At 35.8% G+C, this 23,016-nt stretch overlaps 2 protein-coding genes across 3 annotated transcripts; both read left to right on the top strand.

The window, feature by feature from the left end:
• Positions 1-360: 360 nt before the first annotated feature.
• LOC111891050 (heat shock 70 kDa protein 16) lies at positions 361-4,881 on the top strand. 2 transcript variants are annotated; one of them, XM_023887139.3, is made up of 10 exons: positions 361-639; positions 892-2,122; positions 2,225-2,431; positions 2,607-2,702; positions 2,778-2,921; positions 3,314-3,505; positions 3,652-3,767; positions 3,861-3,989; positions 4,126-4,256; positions 4,556-4,881. In XM_023887139.3, the coding sequence occupies exons 2-9, from the start codon at positions 953-955 to the stop codon at positions 4,220-4,222; spliced, it is 2,151 nt and encodes a 716-aa protein (XP_023742907.1). In that variant the 5' UTR covers positions 361-639; positions 892-952; the 3' UTR covers positions 4,223-4,256; positions 4,556-4,881. The 2 variants fall into 2 exon arrangements, with proteins under 2 accessions (XP_023742907.1, XP_023742906.1); XM_023887138.3 differs by having other exon boundaries at positions 3,621-3,767.
• An 8,463-nt stretch (positions 4,882-13,344) lies between these two features.
• LOC111891060 (heat shock 70 kDa protein 16) lies at positions 13,345-16,809 on the top strand. Its single transcript, XM_023887148.1, has 9 exons — positions 13,345-14,514; positions 15,004-15,216; positions 15,342-15,437; positions 15,517-15,651; positions 15,738-15,932; positions 16,035-16,181; positions 16,268-16,396; positions 16,583-16,713; positions 16,797-16,809. Exons 1-9 carry the CDS (start codon positions 13,345-13,347, stop codon positions 16,807-16,809), a joined length of 2,229 nt encoding a protein of 742 aa, XP_023742916.1.
• The last annotated feature ends 6,207 nt before the right edge of the window (positions 16,810-23,016 follow it).

The following is a 23,016-nucleotide window of genomic DNA, read 5'->3' as shown; positions in this document are numbered from 1 at the left end:
ATAAATGAATCAAATCATCTGGGTTGAGACATAACAATATATATATATATATATATATATATATATATATATATATATATATATATATATATATATATATATATATATATATATATATATATATATATATATATATATATATATATATATATATATATATATATATATATATATTCATGGTACCATGAAAAATGCAATTTTGACATCAAACTACTCAAACTCCAAATTAAGTTCATTAACCATGGCCAATGAAAACCAAATTGTTTTGTATTTAACAACAGGCTAATTAAAAATAATTCCTTTTTACTAGCAGCCTTGCTTTAGATCTCCATTTGACCTAACAAATAAATTCGAGGCCTTAAGGTCACCGGCCCATGTTCGGAGTACTATCGAATCGAATATTATAGTCGGTTCGTCTCCACCAGTCTATCCCACTTGGATTTTTTGATTGGGCGCGCCAAAACTCACAAAACTCAAAACGTTATTTATTGCTAGTAAATCAACATGACGATTCATATTCAAAAACGACGTTGAATTTTAATTTCGACGACTACTCGATACCCTTTCCTTTTTTACGAATACTTTTCTGTTTTCGGTTTTCCACACACATTCTTTTACAAAAACTCACACTTGAAGCAGGTACACCTTTCATCTTACTCCTACGTACGTTAGATCGATGTTCATATTTTGATCATTATATTTGATTTTGCGCCGTATATAGTTTGTGTGATTAGTTTAAGAATATATATATTACTGATTTAGGTTTTGAGTAATCTTTACTCATAAAACGGAATTCTGCGAGATGTCGTGCTTTACTGTTGTTTATGTTTAATTTATTTTGTATGAAGTAGTTTATATATGAACTGATCATTGTTTGTTTGGATGATTTAGGGTTTGGTAAGGATCTTCATCAGTGCTGACTTTTTGAAGAGTATTCTCGTGCGATTTCAGAATGAGTGTGGTTGGGTTTGACATCGGGAATGAAAACTGTGCTATAGCAGTTGCAAAGCGTGGTGGGATTGATGTGTTGTTGAATGATGAATCTAAACGTGAGACGCCTGCTGTGGTCTCATTTGGTGAGAAGCAAAGGTTTTTGGGTTCTGCAGGGGCTGCATTTGCTACTAAGTTTCCAAAATCAACAATTTCTCAGATCAAGAGATTGATTGGAAAGCTATATAATGAACCTAGTGTGAAAGAAGATCTTAAGTTGCTACCTTTCGAGACCAGTGAGGGCCCATATGGTGGTGTTTTGATCCATTTAGAGTATTTGGGTAAGACATGGACTTTTACGCCAGTGGAAATTTTGGGGATGTTGTTTGCACATTTGAAGCAATTAACAGAGAAGAATCTTGAGTCCCCTGTTGAAGACTGTGTGATTGGGATTCCATCATATTTTACAGACTTGCAAAGGCGTGAATACATTAATGCTGCTCTTATTGCCGGTTTAAGACCTTTGAAGTTAATGCATGATTGTACTGCAATTGCATTAGGGTATGGAATTTACAAGACTGATTTTTCTGATGAAAAAACAACTAATGTTATATTTGTAGACATTGGGCATTCCGACACTCAGGTAACGGTTGTTGCTTTTGAAGAAGGGAAAATGACAATATTGTCCCATTCGTTTGATCCGAACTTGGGAGGTAGAGATTTTGATGAAGTGTTATTTAGACATTTTGCAACACAATTCAAAGAAGAACACGATATCGATGTTTACTCAAATGCTCGTGCTTCTATAAGGCTTAGGGCGTCGTGTGAAAAGTTAAAGAAAATTCTAAGTGCCAATGCGGAAGCACCACTTAGCATTGATTGTCTGATTGATGATAAAGATTTGAATGGATTCATTAGGAGGGAAGAGTTTGAGAAATTGTCAGCCAAATTGCTACAAAGGGTTTCTGATGTTTGTCAAGAGGCCATAAAGGACTCTGGTCTAGGTGCAGATAAGATAGATACCATTGAGCTTGTTGGTTCTGGGTCCCGCATACCTTCTGTTACGAGAAAGATAGCTTCAATTTTTGATAAAGAACCAATGAGAACACTAAATGGAAGTGAATGTGTTGCTAGAGGATGCGCTCTTGCTTGTGCAATGCTTAGCCCAACTTGCCAAGTCAAAGATCATAAGGTTTTTAATTATCTAATTAATATATCTTTTTTGGTACTACTTTTTAAGATACCGTTTATGAAGATAAGGGTTTATGCTATTCTTTTTTTCTTATCTTTGTAGGTTCAGGATTCATTTCCTTACTCAACAGGAGTTTTTTTTGATGATGGTAAAAGATGCCCTGAATTTACGTTATTTCCAAAAGGCAGTTCATTTCCAAGAAATAAAACTGTCGCATACCATGGAAATACTACATCTCATTGTCATGTTTGTTATATCAACAAGACGGATTTCCCTGCTGGATTATCACATGAAGCTGGTTATTTCATGGTAAAAGTTTTATGTGTGTTTGTGTATATATATATATATATATATATATATATATATATATATATATATATATATATATATATATATATATATGGTATATTTAATATTGTATTACTTACACTTGATTTACTTTTTCCCATTCACATCTTGAGTTAATTGTTAAATATTTGTTTAGATCCGTCCATCTCAAGCTTCTGGTGCAGAAAAAGTGTTGGTCAAAGTTAAAGTGCATCTTAACATCCATGGAATTGTTGAAATAGAAGCTGCATCAGTAAGTATTAATTGCTTGATGTTTAGATTGTTGAACATGGATAAACTATAATATTGTTCTCTTCTGTGCTTATAGTTTCAGTTTATAGAACATAAACACCCTTCAAGTAAAAAGTCTTTTCGGTACTCATGGCCATTGGGGATAAAGGCCAAACGTCTTTTTCAGAATAATGCTGCTTATCGTAGATTTTCTAGTTCTCGATTGTCTACTGAACGTTATGTAAGTGAAATCATGCACACTTTAAATTATCATTATGAAAAGATAAAGAGAAACATAGGCTTTATTGAAATTGTATTTATTTCTAATCATTCTCTATTGATGTACAATTAATTGCTTACCATATGTTGGCCCTTTATGACACTACACTTGAAAAAAATCTACCCAATATAGCAGCAACAGTTACTTTATGTACGGATAACATCGCTATATATAAAAAGTAGATTTTTAAAAGTTCATACTGTATTAGGAAGAAGCCACGTATGATGCTATAATAAACAAAACATTTATAGTACTTTGCTATTTTTTGAATTTAACCCTTATACAAATGCAAAAACTTATCAAACTCAGTACTCCTCATCCAAAATTGCTTGTGACAACATTTCACCATTCAGGCTGAGGAAGCAAGATGGGGTCGTGCCAGGAACCTTGAAGTTTCTGAGAATTATTGTGTCTTGACTACGATAGATGAGATACGTGTAGCTCAAAAGAGAGCACAAATGTTTGCAGAGCATGACATAAAGGTGGAGAAAACTAAAGAAAAAAGAAACACCCTTGAGTCTTTTATCTATGAAACTCGTAGCAAGGTACTTTTTATTATTTTTGTTGGTATTCTTTAAAAAAAGTTTGTTTAAAACTTAAATTTTGATTAAATGGGTTGCATACAAACTGACACTTTTTAAAAAAAAAAAAAAAAATTAGCTTCTGAGTTCTTACCGGAGCGTGACGACAGATTCAGAGGTGGAGATCATCTCTGAAACTCTGCAAAAAACTGAAGACTGGCTATATGAAGAGGGAGATGATGAATCTGAAACAGTCTATATTAGAAGACTTGAAGATCTCTCTAAGGTGTTTACATATATGCAATTTTTAAAGCCCTTAATTTAATTTACTTGCGAAACAGCCTTAACACATCTAGCAATCACATATTTGTTTATGTAGTTATTGGATCCAATTGAAATTAGATACAAGGATGAGATTGCTAGAAAAGAAGCAACAAAAGCTCTGCGAACATGTATTCAAGAAAATCATTTGGCTGCAAATTCACTGCCTCCTAGTCACAAGAAAAAGGTATTGTCTAGCTCTGTGGATCATAATCTACTACTCGTGCCTCAGGATATGATTTGGACAAACTTTCAAGCACTATTTTGATGAGGATGAGGAGGGCTTTTATGTACTTTATCTTCCACTTTATGTTTTCTGGCAGGTTAACGATGAATGTATTGAAGCTGAGGGGTGGTTGGATCATCTTTCTCGACTGCAGGATTCATTGGCCAAAAGTGTCACTCGTGTTTACTTTTTGAGTGCCATTAGTGAAATCACACAAGCGTTGAAGAGGTTACTTTCTTTTTATTGCATGATTTCATAGTGTATTAGGGGTATTTTATATAATGCTTTCCTTATATTACCTATCCTATATATATATATAGGTGCTTATAGCTTATTTTACGTTCAATCTAGAGAATTTATTTCTCTCCAAACAAATATTAATTAGACATAATTATAACAGAAGCCTATTACGTGGGTCGTGGCATCTAGGTTTTTTCTATCATTTAAAAGAATCATGTGGAACGGAGTGCTTGTATTATTAGAAACTGTATTTCCTGATGTGCTACTTGCTCTGGTAATTTCTTCAGGAGGTGTGAAGCCATATTTAGCTCCAAACTTTCACTGCTGAAGTATGAGGAGCCTGTGGACTCAGATCAAATGCAGAATCCCAGTGAGATGCAAGTCGAAAATTGATGCAGATTTGTTTAGATTGATGGGAACAAACAGATGGTATTTGAGTCTTCCTTCATGATCTTTCCTTTTTGAAAAACTTTATGATGAATATATTCGCTGTTTGCTGCGAGTACTTTATAATTGGGCTATATATTTACTTGAAAACGTTTTGTTGGATTTCCTGATCAAACTACATTGTTTATTTTGTTATATATCTTTAATCTATTCAAGCTTTGTTTAAGGTTTTCCTACATGTTTGTTCTCGGTTTATAAATAAAGTGTCAAGTATTAGCAATTTGATTGGGAATACTAGCTTAGATGGATTGTTTGGAAAAAATGACACATTTAAGAAAAGAAAAGACAAAAATTAAATGAGAATAAGTTTTTTATATACAATTACGACCACCCTATTGTATGTTGTAGTTTTTAAATATAAAAAAAAAAATATATTGACAAGCATTTTAAGACATTCTGGACGTCATGATTTTTGATTGACATTTAAGACATGACCCAATTTTGGTGCACCTCATTGTTACTCAACACTTCAAATCTTTCATGAATAATAAACAACCAAACCCTACAACATGTGGGCATTAACAAAACAGAAACCAAAATAATACACTAAATTTGAAATGTTAATAAAAAACAAAGAGGTAATTACATAGCTTAAGTATGGTAGAAATATGCAGATTTACCCATTTGCAGATTTGAAGTTCACTAAAACCGGATGTTACTTTTATTATTATTATTATTATTTTTATTTTTCAATTTTACCATTTTTGCAAATTTACCTGGTAAACTGAATATTTCTACAAAGCTTAAGGCTTTAATGAACAAAATAAATAAATAAATAAATTTAAGGACTTTTATGTACCAAAAAAAAAAGTAAAACCTAGAATTTCTGTCAAACATAAGGGCTTTAATGAACTAGAAATAAAAAAAGTAAAATTGAAAAAAAAAGGTACAAACATCCAATTTTAGTAAACCTAACACCCGTAAAAGGTAAATTCATATATATTTTTTTTCCTAACTTAAGACTTTTATGTCATTATTCCAAAAACCAAATAGATAAATAACATCAAAATAAAAAATAAAACTAAATATATAACATCATAGTAATAAAGAACACACTTGGTAGTTTATAGGTCGGGTATATTAATGTTTGCAATATGTTTAAGGAGATTCCATCCAAGGTTGTTTGTGAGTTAATTTTTTGTTTTTCTAAAATCATATTGAATATTATAATACAAAGGTAAATAAAATATGAAGATCAATATGAACAATTATGAAAAGTTTGAAAAAGTAGACTTTATTTAAAGTTGAAATATAGTTGCTGGTGGGGTGGGATCACTACAAATAAAATGACATTTAGTGATTCACTTTGTAATATGCAGCATAAAAATAGAATGTCACTAAAAACGCTCCTACTAAAAGTCTTTAATGACACTTTTTGGTTGTGCCGCCAAAGCTTCCTGAACCAATGAAGCAAGGAATATGAGTAGAAGAGCGCTAGCATCCCTTGCTCTCTATCGATTGCTCACCGCCGTCTCATCCAAAGGAATAGAATCGAAGGGCGAACTTCCCATTTGTTCCCGTCTCAATGTAACCATTGATAGCTTTCTCTATTGAAATGTAATCCAGTTCCGACTTGTTGTTCAAAGGGTAAAAGGACAGAGGAAAAGGAATAGGTTAGAGACAGAGGTTAGGGACGATTACGAGTGCCTGTTCTGGTTCGGCCATTATCTCGGCAATAATGAGACAAGCAGATGCAACGTTGACTTTTTTACTTTTTCTCTAATACCTCTTGGGGGCTTTCCCAGCCTACGTTGGTGGGGCTTTTGGATCCCAGGCATGTGATGATCCACCTTTCCTCTCATGAGGATATGGACAGATAAGCCGACGTTAATTAAACTAGGAGTCTAATTTGGTAATGGGCGGTTTATTTTTCTAGTTCATTTTAGGATCGCAACTTCCTGCGCAGTCCGTGCCAGTAGTGATATCCTAATTCAGCTACCTCTCCCACTCATCAAGGCAGAACATTAGAAAGGTAAACTATTTCCAAGAGAGACCGCTCAAAGAGGATCAAACTCTTTCTTTCCGGCTTAGCCGAACTACTTGGCTCAGATCAATTCACTCTTTCTTTATCGCAGATTCAATATCTTTATTACTCATTTTGTCTGGCAGTGGAAGTATAGTCATCCGCAACAAGAAAGAGACACAACGCGGTCGAGTGCCCAACTCTTTCATTCTTCGCTGTTGAGTCATCAGTGATCGTAAGAGAAGTGGCATAGTTTATCGAATATCGGATTTCGTGCCTTTACCACTTAGCTTTGAAGTTGAATGCCAAATAAATAGGATAAGGCCTGGGCCAAGACGCCTTAAGTCATCGGGTCGGCTAGGAGCTCTGGCCGACAACGAAACTAAAGCTTCACACTGGTCCACTCGTCCATCGGCTAAGTTCCTATTGAATGGGGAGAGCTAGGCTGCATTCACCATCAAATAACAGGGTAAAAGGCTACTTTCAGATCTCTTTCCATGTAGTCGTACTATGAATTTATGAGGGATTGAACTCTAGTCGTACTATTTGATATCATCTAGCAAAGAAGTCAGCTATGGGCAAGACTTGGGGCAGGCCACCAAAGCGGGTTTAGCTGGTTAGAGCTCAAGAGAATCGCTTCATGCCTTGCTTGTTTAGGTTATTTCGTTGGTCGCCTGATTTTCATCCTAGATATGAATCCTCTCTCTCTCTCTCTCTCTCTCTCTCTCTCTCTCTGTTGTATGGATTCGACTTCCCTACCTTCCCTTGCCATTTTTGAGTCCTGCATACGACGACTGACTGACATGAGATGGAGCGAGGAAGTGCCAAAGCCAAGGCTCACTCTCTCTCCTGCGCTAGTTAATCATATGCCATCCTTAGAGTGCAGCAGGGACACCTTTAAAGGAGAGTGAGCCATCCCTTTAAGAAGGGCCTAATCGCTATATCCCTTAATTGGGCTTGTTGCTCTGCATTGAACTCCTTTAGTGGCTTTAGAATGGAATCCGCCTTAATTACATCTTGAAGTTCTACCTTAGGAAGTCGATTTATTAGAGAAGCCATTTCGTTGTCCTGAAGTTCAACGTTGATAAATTTATTGTTTGGAATTTGAATCCGTTGTTCATACACTATTTTTGGCAGTTCAGGGAGGGATGCCCCCGAGGGCATCCCGATCGATTCAATCAACAAAGCAAGTGTTGTGAGCCCACCGGCGAGTGAGGGCTAAACGGTATTTATAGATTGAAACTAGAAAACCTTAATTCCTGAACTAGCCTCATGAACAAGCCAGTCTCAATTCAAGTGTACCATCTTCTTTCTCATTTTGAGGAAAAGGTGCGGAAGAAAAAGGAAACAACGGAGGGATCCGAGCCGGACATAAATGGGAATGACATGAAAAGTCTTTTTCAAAACCTAGCATTAAGGGCGTTACGACGATATATGAGAGGAATGGAGAAAAACTCGTGATTGATGTGGAGGGGAAGGTCTGTTTTTAGTTTTAGTGCCACTTTTTTATGTCTTTAATACATGTGTTAAAATAAAAGTCATTTTCCTACTTTTGGGGGAACATACTTTTAGCAAAAAAAAAAAAAAAAAAAAAATCAGAAACCAGGTTCAATTGCTTTTTTAATGCCATTGAAATTATAAAAGTACAACTAAGATTATAAATGGACATACCAATATCATTATTTGAAATAAAAGTTAATTGACAAACAATCATATGTTAAATAATTACAATATTGATAAATTTTTTGTTAAAGAATCGGAGTAAAAATGTTTCCTTTTTTATAACGCATTATATGTTTGTACTTTCTACAAAAACCCTCATATTATTCATAGCCATCTTTCTTCAAATAACTTGCTCAATTAACTTTCTTTTATGATCTTATCATCTAATTATTGTTGAAGGTTAGAAACTTCTTCCTGCAAACAAACTATAACTTTAACAACTTTAACTTTCAGTTATAACATATATAAAGTTAAATAAGAAAATAATACAATATACTATTACATAGCACATCAAAGTAGATGGTTTCATTTTAATGTTCTATACACAACAATATTAACCAACAATTAGCATATAACAAAATAAAAATATAACTAACAAATACATTTTGACAAAAATGCAAGTTAAGATGACAAAATAAAATAATATATTAACGACGAATAGATAGATTTAAAATTTAAAATTTTGAATCATATTATCTAATGAGAAATTTCTTTATTTTGTGTTTTATACTTTTAATAGTTTATATTTTATAATAACGTTTATTTCTTTTGTTTATAAGCATACTAAAAAATAAGAAAATTTTTTGTCTAGCGAAATAAAAGTTTTATTTGCTTCTTAATCACTAATGACTCATTAAGCACAAATTAATTACTTTAATCTTCTGTTTTTATATTAACAGTTGTCTTTTGCTTTTGCAGCCATAATTTAGTCTCTTCAATACAAGATATGATCACATCTTAGACTAGTGACTGTAAATGATCATTTTGCCCTTCTAACACTCCAATAAGTAATTTTCACATTATGAGGGTCTTAATTTACAATTAAAAAAATTAAAAATATTATGATTACCTTGACTTCCTTGAGCCACAGTTGCTTTAAATATGGACCACCAAGAAGAATTGAAACCATAAGAGCACCATGAACGTTTTGCAATTAAATTTTCACAAATTTACAACATGGGATGAAAAGTTGTTGCAAGTTGTGATCCATAGCTTGCTTTTCATCTTCACATACCAAAATAAAACAAAAATTTGCATAAAAAAGAAGGATTAAAATAAAAGATCGTCCAACCCCCTTAAAATGTATTTGGATAAGTAATAGAGAATCACCTTAGGCGCACAACTCTGTGGCCATATAGACCCATATTTTTAGCATATGATTGAGAGCATTCAATCGAATGATCATCTTCAAGGAAAATCCTAATGGATTTCACACCCCTTTCTAGATCACCACTTGCAAACCCTTGATAGACCATGTCAAAGAAAGCAAAATGACCTTTGACCTACGAAGAGTAACATTAAAGACTGATAACTTAAAGAAAAGAGATATACAAGAAAAATAAAACTAGGGAACACTAAACTTAAGCTATTAAGACATTTCTTTCCTTTACCAAGTCTAGTTACTAATTACTATGTGTACTCCTCTCTAAGTGGAATAGGGTTTAAATGCAAACACCATTAGTCCATTACTAATAAAGAAACAAAGAATAAAAAAGAAAAAACACTTACCCAGGAACTCAAACCGATACAAATGAGATAGTGTAATGTATACATAAGAATTACCAGAGATTCAACAATCAATATACCGAAGTAGAGTTAGTGTTGCCTCTGCACCCAAAACGAAACTAGTTTAAACATCAATCATAAGATCATGACTAGTAAAGACTCAAAATAAATACCTATTTTTGCCTGATTAGATAATAGATAATGATTGATATTTGAAATGGTTCATATATCAAAAATGTATATTTCATCTAAAGTCTAAACATCATCCATTGCCTTGTAATACATATCTCAAGCCCTTAGTAATAGATTGTCACAACTAGAAATTTTTGTGCCTTGTAACTACAACACTTAAGCCAAATTATGAATCAAAGACATGAGAGCATGTATGATGCATACTCTATAACAACAGAATTTCAATCAAACACCTCATACAAGTATTTCAAGTAGTCAATAAGCAATTGGAAACCCTAGAAGTTCTTGTTTAAGTCCATTTTGGACTAGGACTTCCTTATTGGGCCCAATGGACCAATAACCTTCCAATTTGACCATCTTGGGCTTAGAACTCTTAAATGGGCTCTAAATGGACCCACTTCCATTTATTTCAATATTTTGGGCCATATTGGGCCTATAATGAAATAAATTAATTAAATGAACCATATTGGGCCATAATTAACCTAATTTAGCCCCAATAGGTCATAAAAATCCCATTTTTATGTTGACCGTTTTCAAAATAACTTGTATTCTCAGGTAACAGGTAAACCGAAGAATAAGTACCAAGTGATGTCATGGTGTTTTGCTTAGATTTAATATCGAACAGTTTATGTTATGGAATTGTAATGTTTAAAACAATGTATCGAATGTAAACAATATCAGTTGTAATATTTCAATGCATGGTGATGAATGATGTTATGATTCATGTATAATCATTGTGATGGTATTCAATTAAGTCACAATAGCCCTCGGACGTTTCCGCCGTCTGGTTCGGGAGTGTGACATAGATGTATTAGTTGCCTTAGCAACCTGATTGAGATCCCTTTGTAGTAATCTACCCATATCGAACAATCCAACCTTAAAAAAATACAAGGTTAACAATTAATAGTTACATAATCTGCTATAGAGATTCACTAATTTAATACTTGTATAAGAATCATTAATAAATATGGACCAAATTTGAAGTAGAGGTTATGGAATAGAGCATAATACCTGAATCATCCTCATTGGAAGTTAGAAACGAACAAGATGTTGAAAGTGTTAAAGTCTCTTCCAGTCTCGTTCTAACATTCTCTCCAGGTTAACTTCTTCTTCGGACAACCTAATCCATTATTGATTGACATAAGCGGAAGAACCTTAAATGGCAATGGAGGCGAAAATTATTACAATATATCACACTTAGATCCAACAACATGATGTATTAAGGGTTTTGGAATAGAAGAAGACGAGGAAGAAATTAAAGGAGGTCAGGACACCTATAATTTTGATCCCAACTCTGTTATGGCCACTAACCCTAACAATATCATATTTATGTTCAAGAACAACATAGGTAATAACATCATCACAACCATTTCCAAAAACTTCGGCTAGTTGCTCTTCTTCAATCGCAGTCGCACCATGATCAATATTGAAATTTAAACTAGAATTTGGAAGAAGATCAAATCTTTCTTCTAGAATTCATATGTTTGGGGTTTAGGGGGGAAAAGATTGCATGGATTTTTGGGGTGAGGGGAACTTAGGTAAAAGTTTTGAACACTAGAGGGGAATAAAAGTTGAAAATGAACAAACCCTTTTTACTGGTTTAGTGGTCGGAAAATTAAAAATAAAGATACATACAGTTACACAAAGGAGCATGTGCCACTAAAAATATAACATTGTGGTATAAAAAAATATGCCACTAAAAATGAATGTAATTTTGTTTGTAGTGGACGGGGAGGGTGTTGCAACATCCATTACAACCACCCTACGTCATAATCTTTTTATTCGATACCTAACATCCAAGGGTGTTCCCACCGGTGTCGCTGCATCCTAAGCCTCTCTCACTCCATATAACTTCTTCCCCTAAAAAAGAAAGAAGAAAAATAAGGGAGGGGGAGTCGGAGTTGGGATATTGTGAGCTCTTCCTTTGTTCAATAAATAAAAAATTTAAATATATGAAAAATATATAAAAAACATGTCGGAAAGTAAAGTAGTCATTTCACTTCGGGGAGTAACCAAATCATACTAAAACATAACGATAAAGATATCTTTTGCACTTTTCTGTCAATGAACTAATTCTATAAAAAAAACTTTATAGACATAAGGACAATATTTGTAAATTACTCAAAACGTAAATCTCATTTTTGTTTTTTTTTTGGTTGCTTTAATCATATATTATAATTGTCATCGTACGATGAGTGAGATGGCAAACGGGCAACAAGCTGTGCCGTTAAGCATTTTTGAATGGTAAGCTAAATCTTTTAAAGACTACATCCGAAGATATAGAGGATATAACATTACCATGCATGATTCGTTGTACTCTTTTAAGAAGCTCTACCGCATCTGGTGCGAGGAAACCAAACGTATCAAATGCAAATGGTATGAACACGTGTTGATTTTCCATGCACAATTTCTCATGTTTGATGACTTTGCCTGCTGTTAAAGCAACATGTCTCGCCATGAAACCCCCAGCCCTCAGGCCCACGAGAGGGGATACCTGTAAGATCCACACATGTGTTTCCTTCCGACCATCCAAAAATCAAATGTCAACCGGTCTGAGGTCAGTTAAATTGATTAAATTTAAATTAAATACTTTAGATTTTAGTATTTGTAACTATTATTATAAATGTGTAGTAAATGATCAGTTTATCATTGCAAACTTTATTTCATGTACGATTTCCGAGTGATATTATAAATGTGCAATTTTAGTTTTTAGCTAAGCTGGCTTCTTTGATTAATGCGCCAAATTTGCTCAAACTTAAACATTAATCAATATGTCGATTCCAATTCAAATCCAACGACGATTAACTTCCGACGACTACTCAACTTCCATTTTCGGATACTTAAGCTTTTGCACACAGTTCTTTTGACAAAAAGTCAAAAACTCACAGTTGATTCAACCAGGTACACCTCCTTCATCTTAATCGTACATTTGATTTGATTTTGCGAGTTATATGCTAGCCGACGAATTTAAATCGCGTTTGCATGTGATAGTGGGGCTCTAGCTAGCTTAAGAATTTTTATTACCGAAATAGTTTTTTAGTAGTCAAATTCATAATTTATGGAATTTTGGGCATGTTGTGATACACTATTATACTACTTTTGATATTTTAGTTTAGTTTTATATCAGATTATTTATGGACTGATTGTTTGTTTGAATGAATTAGGTGTTTGTAAGGATCCTAAATTCCTACACCCCGTGTTGCATTCTGAAGAGTCTACTTACTTGTGTCTTAGTTAGAAGTTAGAATGAGTGTGGTTGGGTTTGATATTGGGAATGAGAACTGTGCTATAGCAGTTGCAAAGCGTAGTGGGATTGATATGCTGTTGAATGATGAATCGAAACGTGAGACGCCTGCTGTGGTCTCATTTGGTGAGAAGCAACGGTTTTTGGGTTCTTCAGGGGCTGCGTTTGCTACTAAGTATCCAAAGTCAACCATTTCTCAGATTAAGAGATTGATCGGAAGAAAATATAAGGAACCAAGCATGCAAGAAGAGCTCAAGTTGCTACCTTTCGAGACCACTGAGGGCCCACATGGTGGTGTTTTGATCCATTTACAATACTTGGATAAGACATGGACTTTTACGCCAGTGGATATTTTGGGGATGTTGTTTGCACATTTGAAGCAAATGACAGAGAAGAATCTTGAGTCTCCTGTTATAGACTGTGTGATTGGGATTCCATCATATTTCACAGACTTGCAAAGGCGTGAGTATCTTCATGCCGCTTCTATTGCTGGTTTAAGACCTTTGCAGTTGGTCCATGATTGTACTGCTGTTGCATTGGGTTATGGTATGTTCAAGACTGATTTCCTTAAGAAAGGACCAACTATTGTTCTATTTTTGGATATTGGCCAATGTGACACTCAGGTCACGGTTGCTGCTTTCGAAAAAGGGAAAATGGAAATATTGGCTCATTCATTTGATCCCAACTTGGGAGGTAGAGATTTTGATGAAGTCTTGTTCTCACATTTTGCAACACAATTCAAACAGCAATACGGTATTGATGTTTACACCAATGTTCGTGCTTCTATGAGGCTTAGGACTGCATGTGAGAAGTTAAAGAAAGTTTTGAGTGCCAATGCAGAAGCTCCACTTAGTATCGAGTGTTTGGTTGATGATAAAGATTTGGTTGGATTCATCACGAGAGAGGAGTTTGAGAAATTGTCAGCGAAATTGCTACAAAGGGTTTCTGATGTTTGTCAAAAGGCCATAAAGGACTCTGGTCTAAGTGCAGATAAGATACATAGTATTGAGGTTGTTGGTTCTGGATCCCGCATACCTGCTATTATGAGAAAGTTAACTTCAGTTTTTGATAAAGAACCAATGAGAACACTAAATGGAAGTGAATGTGTTGCTAGAGGATGTGCTCTTTCATGTGCGATGCTTAGCCCCACTTGCCGAGTCAAAGATTATAAGGTTTTTTCTTATACTCTTATATATATATATATATATATATATATATATATATATATATATATATATATATATATATATATATATATATATATATATATATATATATATATATATATATATATATATATATATATATATATATATATATATATATATATATATATATATATATATATTCAAATTCTTGGTGCATGTCTGTTCTCGTGTTTTTGATGAACATAGATTGATTTATCATCTAAAGCTGAGCATCAAGCGAATTAGCAGGACATTAATCAGTTGAACTGTGTTTTGAACTTTTTCCCCTAGGCCTTTAATATACTCCAGCTAGAATGAAAAGGCTATGAATGTGGATTTGCTTTGCCTTGCTTTTTCTATTTTTGGACAAAATATGTGTCAATAGCCTTTTGGAAGTTCTAAAGTGACTTTGTCACATAATTTATCCCTATTATGATTTCAAGGGTTTTTGTTGTGTTTTCTTATGGTTTGCAGGTTAAAGATATTTTTCCTTACTCGGTAGGACTCAGGTTTGATGATGGTGAAAACAAAAGACACCCAGAACTTAAACCTTTTCCAAAAGGCAGCCCATTTCCAACCAATAAAACAGTTCCATACCATGGAAATATTACATTTTGCTGTGAAGTTTTCTACACCAACAAGATGGATTTCCCTTCTGGAATATCACCTTTAGTTGGTCGTTTCAGGGTAAAAGTTTTTTATGTGTGATCATTCACGTTCCAATATTGCATCTTTGTCATGCATTCCCACATACACAAAGTTTTTGCTATTGCACATTCATATGTTGAGTTAACTGTTAAATGTTCTTTCAGATCAGTCCACATCTAACATCCGGTGAAAAAAGTGTGAAGGCCACGGTTAATGTGCAGCTTAATGCCCACGGAATTTTTGAAATAAAATCCGTATCAGTAAGTATTATTTGTTGCGTAATTTGCTCAAATATTGAATGTATCATGATATCATTCTGTTTTGTGTTTGTTGCTTCAGTTTTTAGAAGTCTTACACCCTTTATTTGATTACTCTAAACTGTACTCGCTGATGATGATGTATGCCAACAATCTTATGAAGAATGGTGCTGCTGGTTATAACACCACTGGTTCTACATTGCGGAATGCACATTCTGTAATCTAAATTTCTGAATAAATCTTTTATTTTTTGCTGAAACTTTATCATGTATAACCATAGAAAAACATTGTTTCATCACCCAGGCTGTGGAACCAAGGAGCAGGGCTAGGGAGCAGAAGCTTTTAGTTTCTGAGAATTATCATGTCATGACAACGATAGATGAGATACACAAAGCTCAAAAGAGAGCAGAAATGTTTGCAGATCAAGACATAAAAGTGGAGAAAACGAAAGAAAAAAGAAATACCCTCGAGTCTTTTATCTATGACACTCGTAGCAAGGTAAATGTTTTCATTTGTTTTGGTAGTCATCAAAGCAAAATGTGTAGTTTAACTTTTGGTTCTATGTATTGCTTCAAATTTGATTGAATATTTGTACTTTAGCTTTTTAGTTCCTTCCGGAGCTTGGCAACAGATTCAGAGGTGGAGATCATTTCTAAAAGGCTGCAAAAAACCTTAGAGTGGCTATATGAAGAGGGTGATGATGAATCTGAACAAGTCTATATCAGAAAACTTGAGCATCTTGAAAAGGTGTTTAAAGCATATGAAAATTTAGAACTACTATTTTTCTTTTGAAACAGCCTGCTAATTACATCTAAATTTTTATGCTTGTTTAGTATTTAGATCCAATTGAAAATAGATATACCGATGAGAAGGTTAGACAAGAAGCAACAAGAGCTCTGCAAACTTGTATTAAAAAAAATCGTTTGGCTGCAGACCAACTGCCTCCTAGTCAGAAAGAGGAGGTATTATCTTAGCTCTTTTGATCATACTCTACTACTTATGAGAGATTGAGAACGTGTCTCTGGCCCATTCTTTTTGGTGTGACTAAATATTACAAAAAAAATATTTTCACATCAGTCAATGCATGCCAAACATAGTACAATCTTATCGGTTCCTTGGTATGAAGTAATTGTCATGTTTTCTGGCAGGTTAACAATGCATGCATTCAAGCTGAGTGGTGGTTGAATCAACTCTCTCACCTGCAAGATTCATTGCCCAAAAACGCCACTCGTATATACTGCTTGAGTTCCATTAGTGGAATCACACAAGCTTTCAAAAGGTTAGTTTCTTTTTATTCAATATTTTCTTGAGTAATACTTTTTTATAGTAGGGGTATCTTTTTTAATGTTTTTCTTCTATTAGGCAATTTAAATAGGTGCTTAGATTACTTTGTATGTATTGTTAAACTCGCATTTAATCTAGAGAATGTAGCTTTGGTCATTTTTGACATCTTTATAATCATGTGGAAGTTTGTTTAGCAGACCAATTGTATTATTGGAAACTGCAATTCCTGATGTGCTACTTTCTCTGTTAATTTCTTCAGGAGTTGCGAAGTCATATTTGGTTCCAAACTTCCACTGCCAAAGTATGAGGACCCTGTGGAGTCGGATCGAAAGCAGAATCCCAATGAGATGCAAGTCGATAGTTGATATAGATCTGTTTAGATTGGAGGGATCAAACACATCATAGTATTTGAGTTTCCTACATAATCTTTGGCTTGTATTTTGAAAAACATTATGATCGATATATGTTTGCTGTTTGCTGTGAGTACTTTATTTTTTTGAGCTGTGTACTTTAACAAGCTGTCATATATACTTATGAAGACGCTGTGTCTTGGAAGGTTAAAAAAGCACTATATTGTTTCTGTTATCTTTAAAGGATTCAAGCTATGTTTATCGTTTTCCTGCATGTTTGTTCTCAATTTGTAAGTTAATTATCAAGTATAGAGATTTGATTCATAATACCTATATTTTGTGGAAGTGTCTAGCGAGAGCTAGGGTAAGCAAAAGGGTTGTCTAAAATCTTCCTTGTAACTACTTTAAAAGAACAGCTATGCATTTATTCATATTGCTGTAGAGACACTTGATGATTGATGATTCCTATCTTTATACATAGCTGAGGTTGCTGTGACAACCGCTCGCGCTCGACCCGTGGGATGTAACGACAGCGAAAAATATCTCCGAACTGCTCTCAAGTAACAGCAGCTCTCTGGTTATCCATATACGATCCAATCATCAATCTCCACGAGTCCTTTGCCCCAGACTTCAACAAGTTCAGGGCACATCTGACCTTCTGGTCAGTAGGAAATAAGCACGTGAAGAAACATCCCTCCATGTTAGACAGCCACCTCATGACTATGATCGGATCCTGAGTCCCATCAAAGGCCGGAGGCTTCGTGTTATCAAAGTCTCGGTACTGAAAAGCTCGGCCAACTCCTCCCCCTGCTGTTGTTAAAGCCGCTGTAGCTGCTGCGGCAGCCGTCTCAACAATGTCTGCATATCTATCATCAAAATACTCCATCATAGCGGTCTTAATAGACCCAAACATCTCCGGAATCTGACCCCGGACAATCTCGACCACCTCCTCGTGGATGATCCCCTTGACACAATCCTGTGTTTAACACTGGTCCACCCTAGCTGATAATCTCGGGCGCTGACGGGGCCTCCTGATCACCCTGCCCTTATCCCGATCCGGATCCTGTCACAAAATGCCTCGTAACCACCATACTTAAAATACATCAGAAAGATATTTAGATAATCCGCACAAATAACAGGGAACCAACTCCCAACTAAACCCTAGGGGTTCTGACTTCCTTGCTACGCGTATGGGTCCTGTGCTTTCAGTAGTACGGGCCCATACTACCTTCCACATCTATCCATATTTGTCTCAACAATATACATATACATGGTGGTTGCTCAATCCTGACTCTTAGAGGAAGGCTAACTATCTCATAACCGACCTACCGGCCTCACACAACCCACACATCCACGAAACTTCCACCAACGCTGCAGCACTGGTGTATGCTAGTCATACATAACGATGGACCTTATAGATTTTTGAATACCTGATCCTACCTAAGCCGTTCATCAAACAAGAACAAGAAATAAGGCCAAACTAACCATTCTAATTTCTCAGGCCATAAGGTCTTAATTATGTACGGCCATGATGCATACACTAAGCAACTACAGTAATGATGTCAATTTCATATAAGGAAAACCCTAGGCTATCAGGCATCATACAATCATGCAATTCCTAAAGATCCATAGTCTAGTACTAGCATGCTGTTGTAACATATCACATAATCAAATAACTGCATGGTACTTTGGGGTCTACTTACTGGCTCCGGCTGATCGTACACTCTGCATCCTCTTTTACTTATTTTGAAAACCATTTAAAATCATTTTGAAAATCTTTCCTTGATTTGAGACTGGATTCACACGAGTGTTCCTCCAATTCACTCAAACGAAGGCTCTGATACCAACTTGTAACACCCATAGAACCATGCCAAATTTAAACTTTTTCAAAACTTTTCAAAACGACCAATCACTTCAAAACTTGTTTTCAAAATAGTATAATATCAGAGTATCCCAGAAACAAAGTCATAAAATGTAAGGAGCTGTACGATCACGCCTTGCACGACAATCTTCATCGGACTCACCGAGTAGACCCTGCAACTCGTCGAGTCCCTTCGGTCCTTTCTTCATTCAGATGCTTTTAAGCGACCCCAAAGCTCCATATTGCAGATAAAGCTTCCCAAGGCATGTTTATCACGTAAAGTTGCAAAATTTACATGCATGCAAGGCTCTAAAGGCTTAGAATATCAAATCTAAGCTTATAATGGGGTTTAACTCAAACGGGGAGATTCATACTTGCCAAAGCTGGAGACTTTATAGCTATAGAGACCAAGATAAGCTCAGATCTAAAGTTGCAACTTCAGATCCTAGCCCATACTAAAAAATGGCTAATATACATGCTAGGAAAACCCTAATCATACATAAGGAGATCTAGAAGGCGAGAAGGTCAATGTAATGACTTGTTACCTTCAAACTTATGCCAATAAGTAGAAGGGTCAGATCCACTAGCTCCTCTTATACTTCAAGTCTTCTTCTTGCAAATCACCTTCCAAGCTTGAAAATCACACAAGAATGGAGTACACACACAAATTAGGGTTTCTGGACTCACAAGGGGTTGTAAGGGGAGGCTAAGGGGGCAAAGGATCCTTTAAATAGGGTGCAAAACCCTGGGGATTTTGGTTTCTCATTCCAACTCCAACTCGTCGAGTCGGGTTCACCAAATCGTCGAGTTGTTCACGTAAACCAGGTGGCCAAACGTGTCCTTACTCGGCGAGTCTAGGCACCAACTCGGTGAGTAGATTTTCAGATATAGACATAAAATTGTAAAGTTATATACCTGGGAGTCGGGGTGTTACAAATCTATTAGATCTGCATCCTAGTAGTTAGGATGGTGTTATGATTAGTGATCTGTTAGATCTGTTTGACTGTTTGCACATGCTAGCTAGTTTTTGATATCTATGTGATTGGTTGTGTGATTGCGGTTGGGTTGAGGCAGTCCTGCTATGTGTTGAACGTTAATAGACCCAGAGCAGCCTAGATTGGCTGAAGGCCTGGTGCGGACGGTCCAGTCAGGACAAAGGCTCCAGGAACGGACCAGACAGGCTGATGGATCGGTAAGGGCGGACCAGACATGCTGAAGCTTATGAGAACGGAACAGTTATGAATGAAGGTTTGGAGAATGGTCCAAACAGGCTGTAGGCCCGGGAAGGGCAGACCAGACATGGTGAAGGTTCTGAGAGCGGGTCAGATAAACTGAAGGCCCAGTGAGGGTGGTCCAGTGATACTGTAGACTCTATATGCATACTGTTTTTTTTGATATGATATTGTTATGATTGTATGGGTTGGTATTTTGGGGGTAGCTTGAAGATCTCAAAAAGGTGTTTAAGTATATGCAACTTTTAAACCATTGATTTCCTTTTGAAACAACGTGCATACATCTAATCCTGTTTTTTTATGCAGTTATCAGATCCAATTGAAAATAGATACAAGGATGAAATGGCTAGAAAAGAAGCAAAAAAAGCTCTGCAAACTTGTATTCAAGAAAATCGTTAGGCTGCAGATTTACTGCCACCTATGCAGAAAGAGGAGGTATAATCTATAATTTTGGTGATTATACTTTTTCTGTCAAATAATTGTCACGTATCAATGAGTGCATTCAAGCTGAGTAGTGGTTGACTCATATTTCTCAACTACATGATTCATTGGCCAAGAATGCCATCTCCATATACTGCTCAACTGCCATTAGTGGAATCACAGAAACTTTTAAGAGGTTAGTTTCAATGGATTGGATTTGTTGTACTAACATGAATCGATTCACCTAAAACTTGTTAAATTTTAGTTGAGCATTGACTTTAATTGTATTATTTTCTATTATATCACGTACACTAGACTGAATGTGAGTTTTAGGTTCCTATACAAACTAAGTTAAGCTCATATTATAGCATGTATAGATATTTAGGGGATAATACTTTCCTTATATTATTCATCATAGGGCTATAATAGGAGCTTAACTTAGTGTGTATAGGAACCTAAAAATCACATTTAGTATAGTGTACATGATAATGGGGGTGGTGGCATTGTTAGTTTATAGAAAACATAATTTGGTAAATTTAGCATAACATAAATAACACGAAGAATCATGTGAATTACCTTTAGTGCATTGCTTTTGTTCTTAGAAGCTGCAAAATGTAACTGTTAATTTCTTCAGGAGGTGCCAAGTAATGATGATATCTAAACCTTCACTTCCCAAATATGATGAACCCGTGGACTCTGACGGAAAGCATGGCGATCCATATGGCATTCAAGATGATTGTTGATGTAGATCTCTTTTTATTGGTGGGATCAAGCACGATATATTCTACTTTCCTTCATGATCTTTAGCTTTCTATTTTAAAAACTTTACAATGCATGTGCTGGTATTTGGCAATTCATATAGTATTTGACAGTTCTAGTTTTGAAAACACTTTGGTTTAGGGGATAGAAAAATGCAGCCCCTGTTGGTGTTTGTTTTGTTATCATTATTTAAACTTTGTTCCTTCTATTTCCACGTGTATGCTCTTCGTTTAGGAATAAAATTTTCCAAGTAGAAGTATTTGATTAGGAGACTAAGACTTTTTTTTCCTGAATTGTTCATGCGTATTTTTATTTGAATAATGATCATGAAAAATGGCTATTCTTTTTAGATGGCTAATCACAAGAACTACAAAGAAGGCTTCTCCACCTTCAATCCAAGACTATAAACAAGACCATGTAGCCATATGTACTCCTTTATCCATTCGGACATGAAGTCTACTTTGCCTTAGTTATGGACAAGGCAACTGTGAATTATAGTGTTTCCTTTCAACAACCGATTTCACATCCGAACAAGTTAAAAATATAGCATGTAAATGATCATCTCTTCACCAAGTTTCCACCTTTGATCTGAGTTTGCATAGCCAACTAAACTGTAACACCCAGAATCAGATAGACCAAGAAAGGGAAGAAAACCCTAAGTCAAATGGCTCAACTCGTCGAGTCCAAGGAGGAACTCGATGAGTCGGAGCGGGAACCGGGGGATCGGGTAAGTGACCAACTCGGCAAGTCGGCCTTATGGACTCGGCGAGTCCGGTCTGTAGAGGGAAAACCCTAAATCCGGGACTTTGGGCACTATTTATGCATCTTATTCTCTCCATTAGGGTTCCTTATAGCCCCTATAGTCCAGAACCCCAAATCCTACCCACCATAACCGTTTTTAGAGCAAGATCTACCCTTGGTGAGGTAATTTGAAGCTTGGAAGAGAGGAGATTCATAGTGGTGCAAGAGGAGGCCTTGGATCCAGAGTTGGTGGAACTTTTTAGAGCATTTGGAGGTAATGAATCGTTATCCTTGGTTTTCTCCTTTCTAGATCCATCTTTCATGGGGTTTAGGGTTTCTTTGAGAGTATGTGATGAGAATTTGGTGCACAAGTTATATTTGGAATTGAAACTCCAGATCTGAGCTCTATTTGGATCGAAAATGCAGAAAGCCATGTTAGTTGCTATGCAAAAGCCTTTCCCCATGAGTTGAGTTCCTCTCTAGCTTGGTTTTTGGTATTATGAGGCAAGAAGCACGTAAAGTTAGCAACTTTATGTTGCTAATGGACTCTAGGAACCCAAATCTATTGTTTGGAGCAAAGGAGAAGCTCTGTGACTCGAAATTATGGAAATGCACGTATGGACTCGGCGAGTCTGGGAGATGACTCGGCAAGTCGGGCTAGATATCAGGCTTGAGTCGCGTAGTAACTCGGCGAGTCACATGGGTAGACTCGGCGAGTTGGATGAAGATAGGCAGGAACTCGACTAGTTGGAAGAACAACTCGGCGAGTCTGTTGAAGATTGCCTAGGACTCGACGAGTCTGTTCTTGGACTCGGCGAGTCAAGTCGCGAAACCCCAAACCCTTCAAGTTAAGACTCGGATCAGTGAGTGGAGTGGGGACTTAGTGAGTTGGACAGGGCAGAACTCAGAAATCAGTAGACTCGGCGAGTCGAGTT

The sequence above is a fragment of the Lactuca sativa genome, chromosome 7 (assembly GCF_002870075.4).
Source record: "Lactuca sativa cultivar Salinas chromosome 7, Lsat_Salinas_v11, whole genome shotgun sequence".
NCBI lineage: Eukaryota > Viridiplantae > Streptophyta > Magnoliopsida > Asterales > Asteraceae > Lactuca > Lactuca sativa.
The sequence above is the reverse complement of the archived record's forward strand: the minus strand, read 5'-3'. Positions and strand labels throughout refer to the sequence as shown.

Bases quoted from the DNA above. Each gene is read 5' to 3' on its own strand.
- LOC111891050 (XM_023887138.3), top strand. From the start codon at position 953: ATGAGTGTGGTTGGGTTTGACATCGGGAATGAAAACTGTGCTATAGCA. The intron at 2,123-2,224 runs GTTTTTAATTAT...TTATCTTTGTAG, and splicing joins GCCAAGTCAAAGATCATAAG to GTTCAGGATTCATTTCCTTA. The intron at 4,257-4,555 runs GTTACTTTCTTT...TAATTTCTTCAG, and splicing joins ATCACACAAGCGTTGAAGAG to GAGGTGTGAAGCCATATTTA.
- LOC111891060 (XM_023887148.1), top strand. From the start codon at position 13,345: ATGAGTGTGGTTGGGTTTGATATTGGGAATGAGAACTGTGCTATAGCA. The intron at 15,933-16,034 runs GTAAATGTTTTC...TTTGTACTTTAG, and splicing joins TCTATGACACTCGTAGCAAG to CTTTTTAGTTCCTTCCGGAG. The intron at 16,397-16,582 runs GTATTATCTTAG...GTTTTCTGGCAG, and splicing joins CTCCTAGTCAGAAAGAGGAG to GTTAACAATGCATGCATTCA.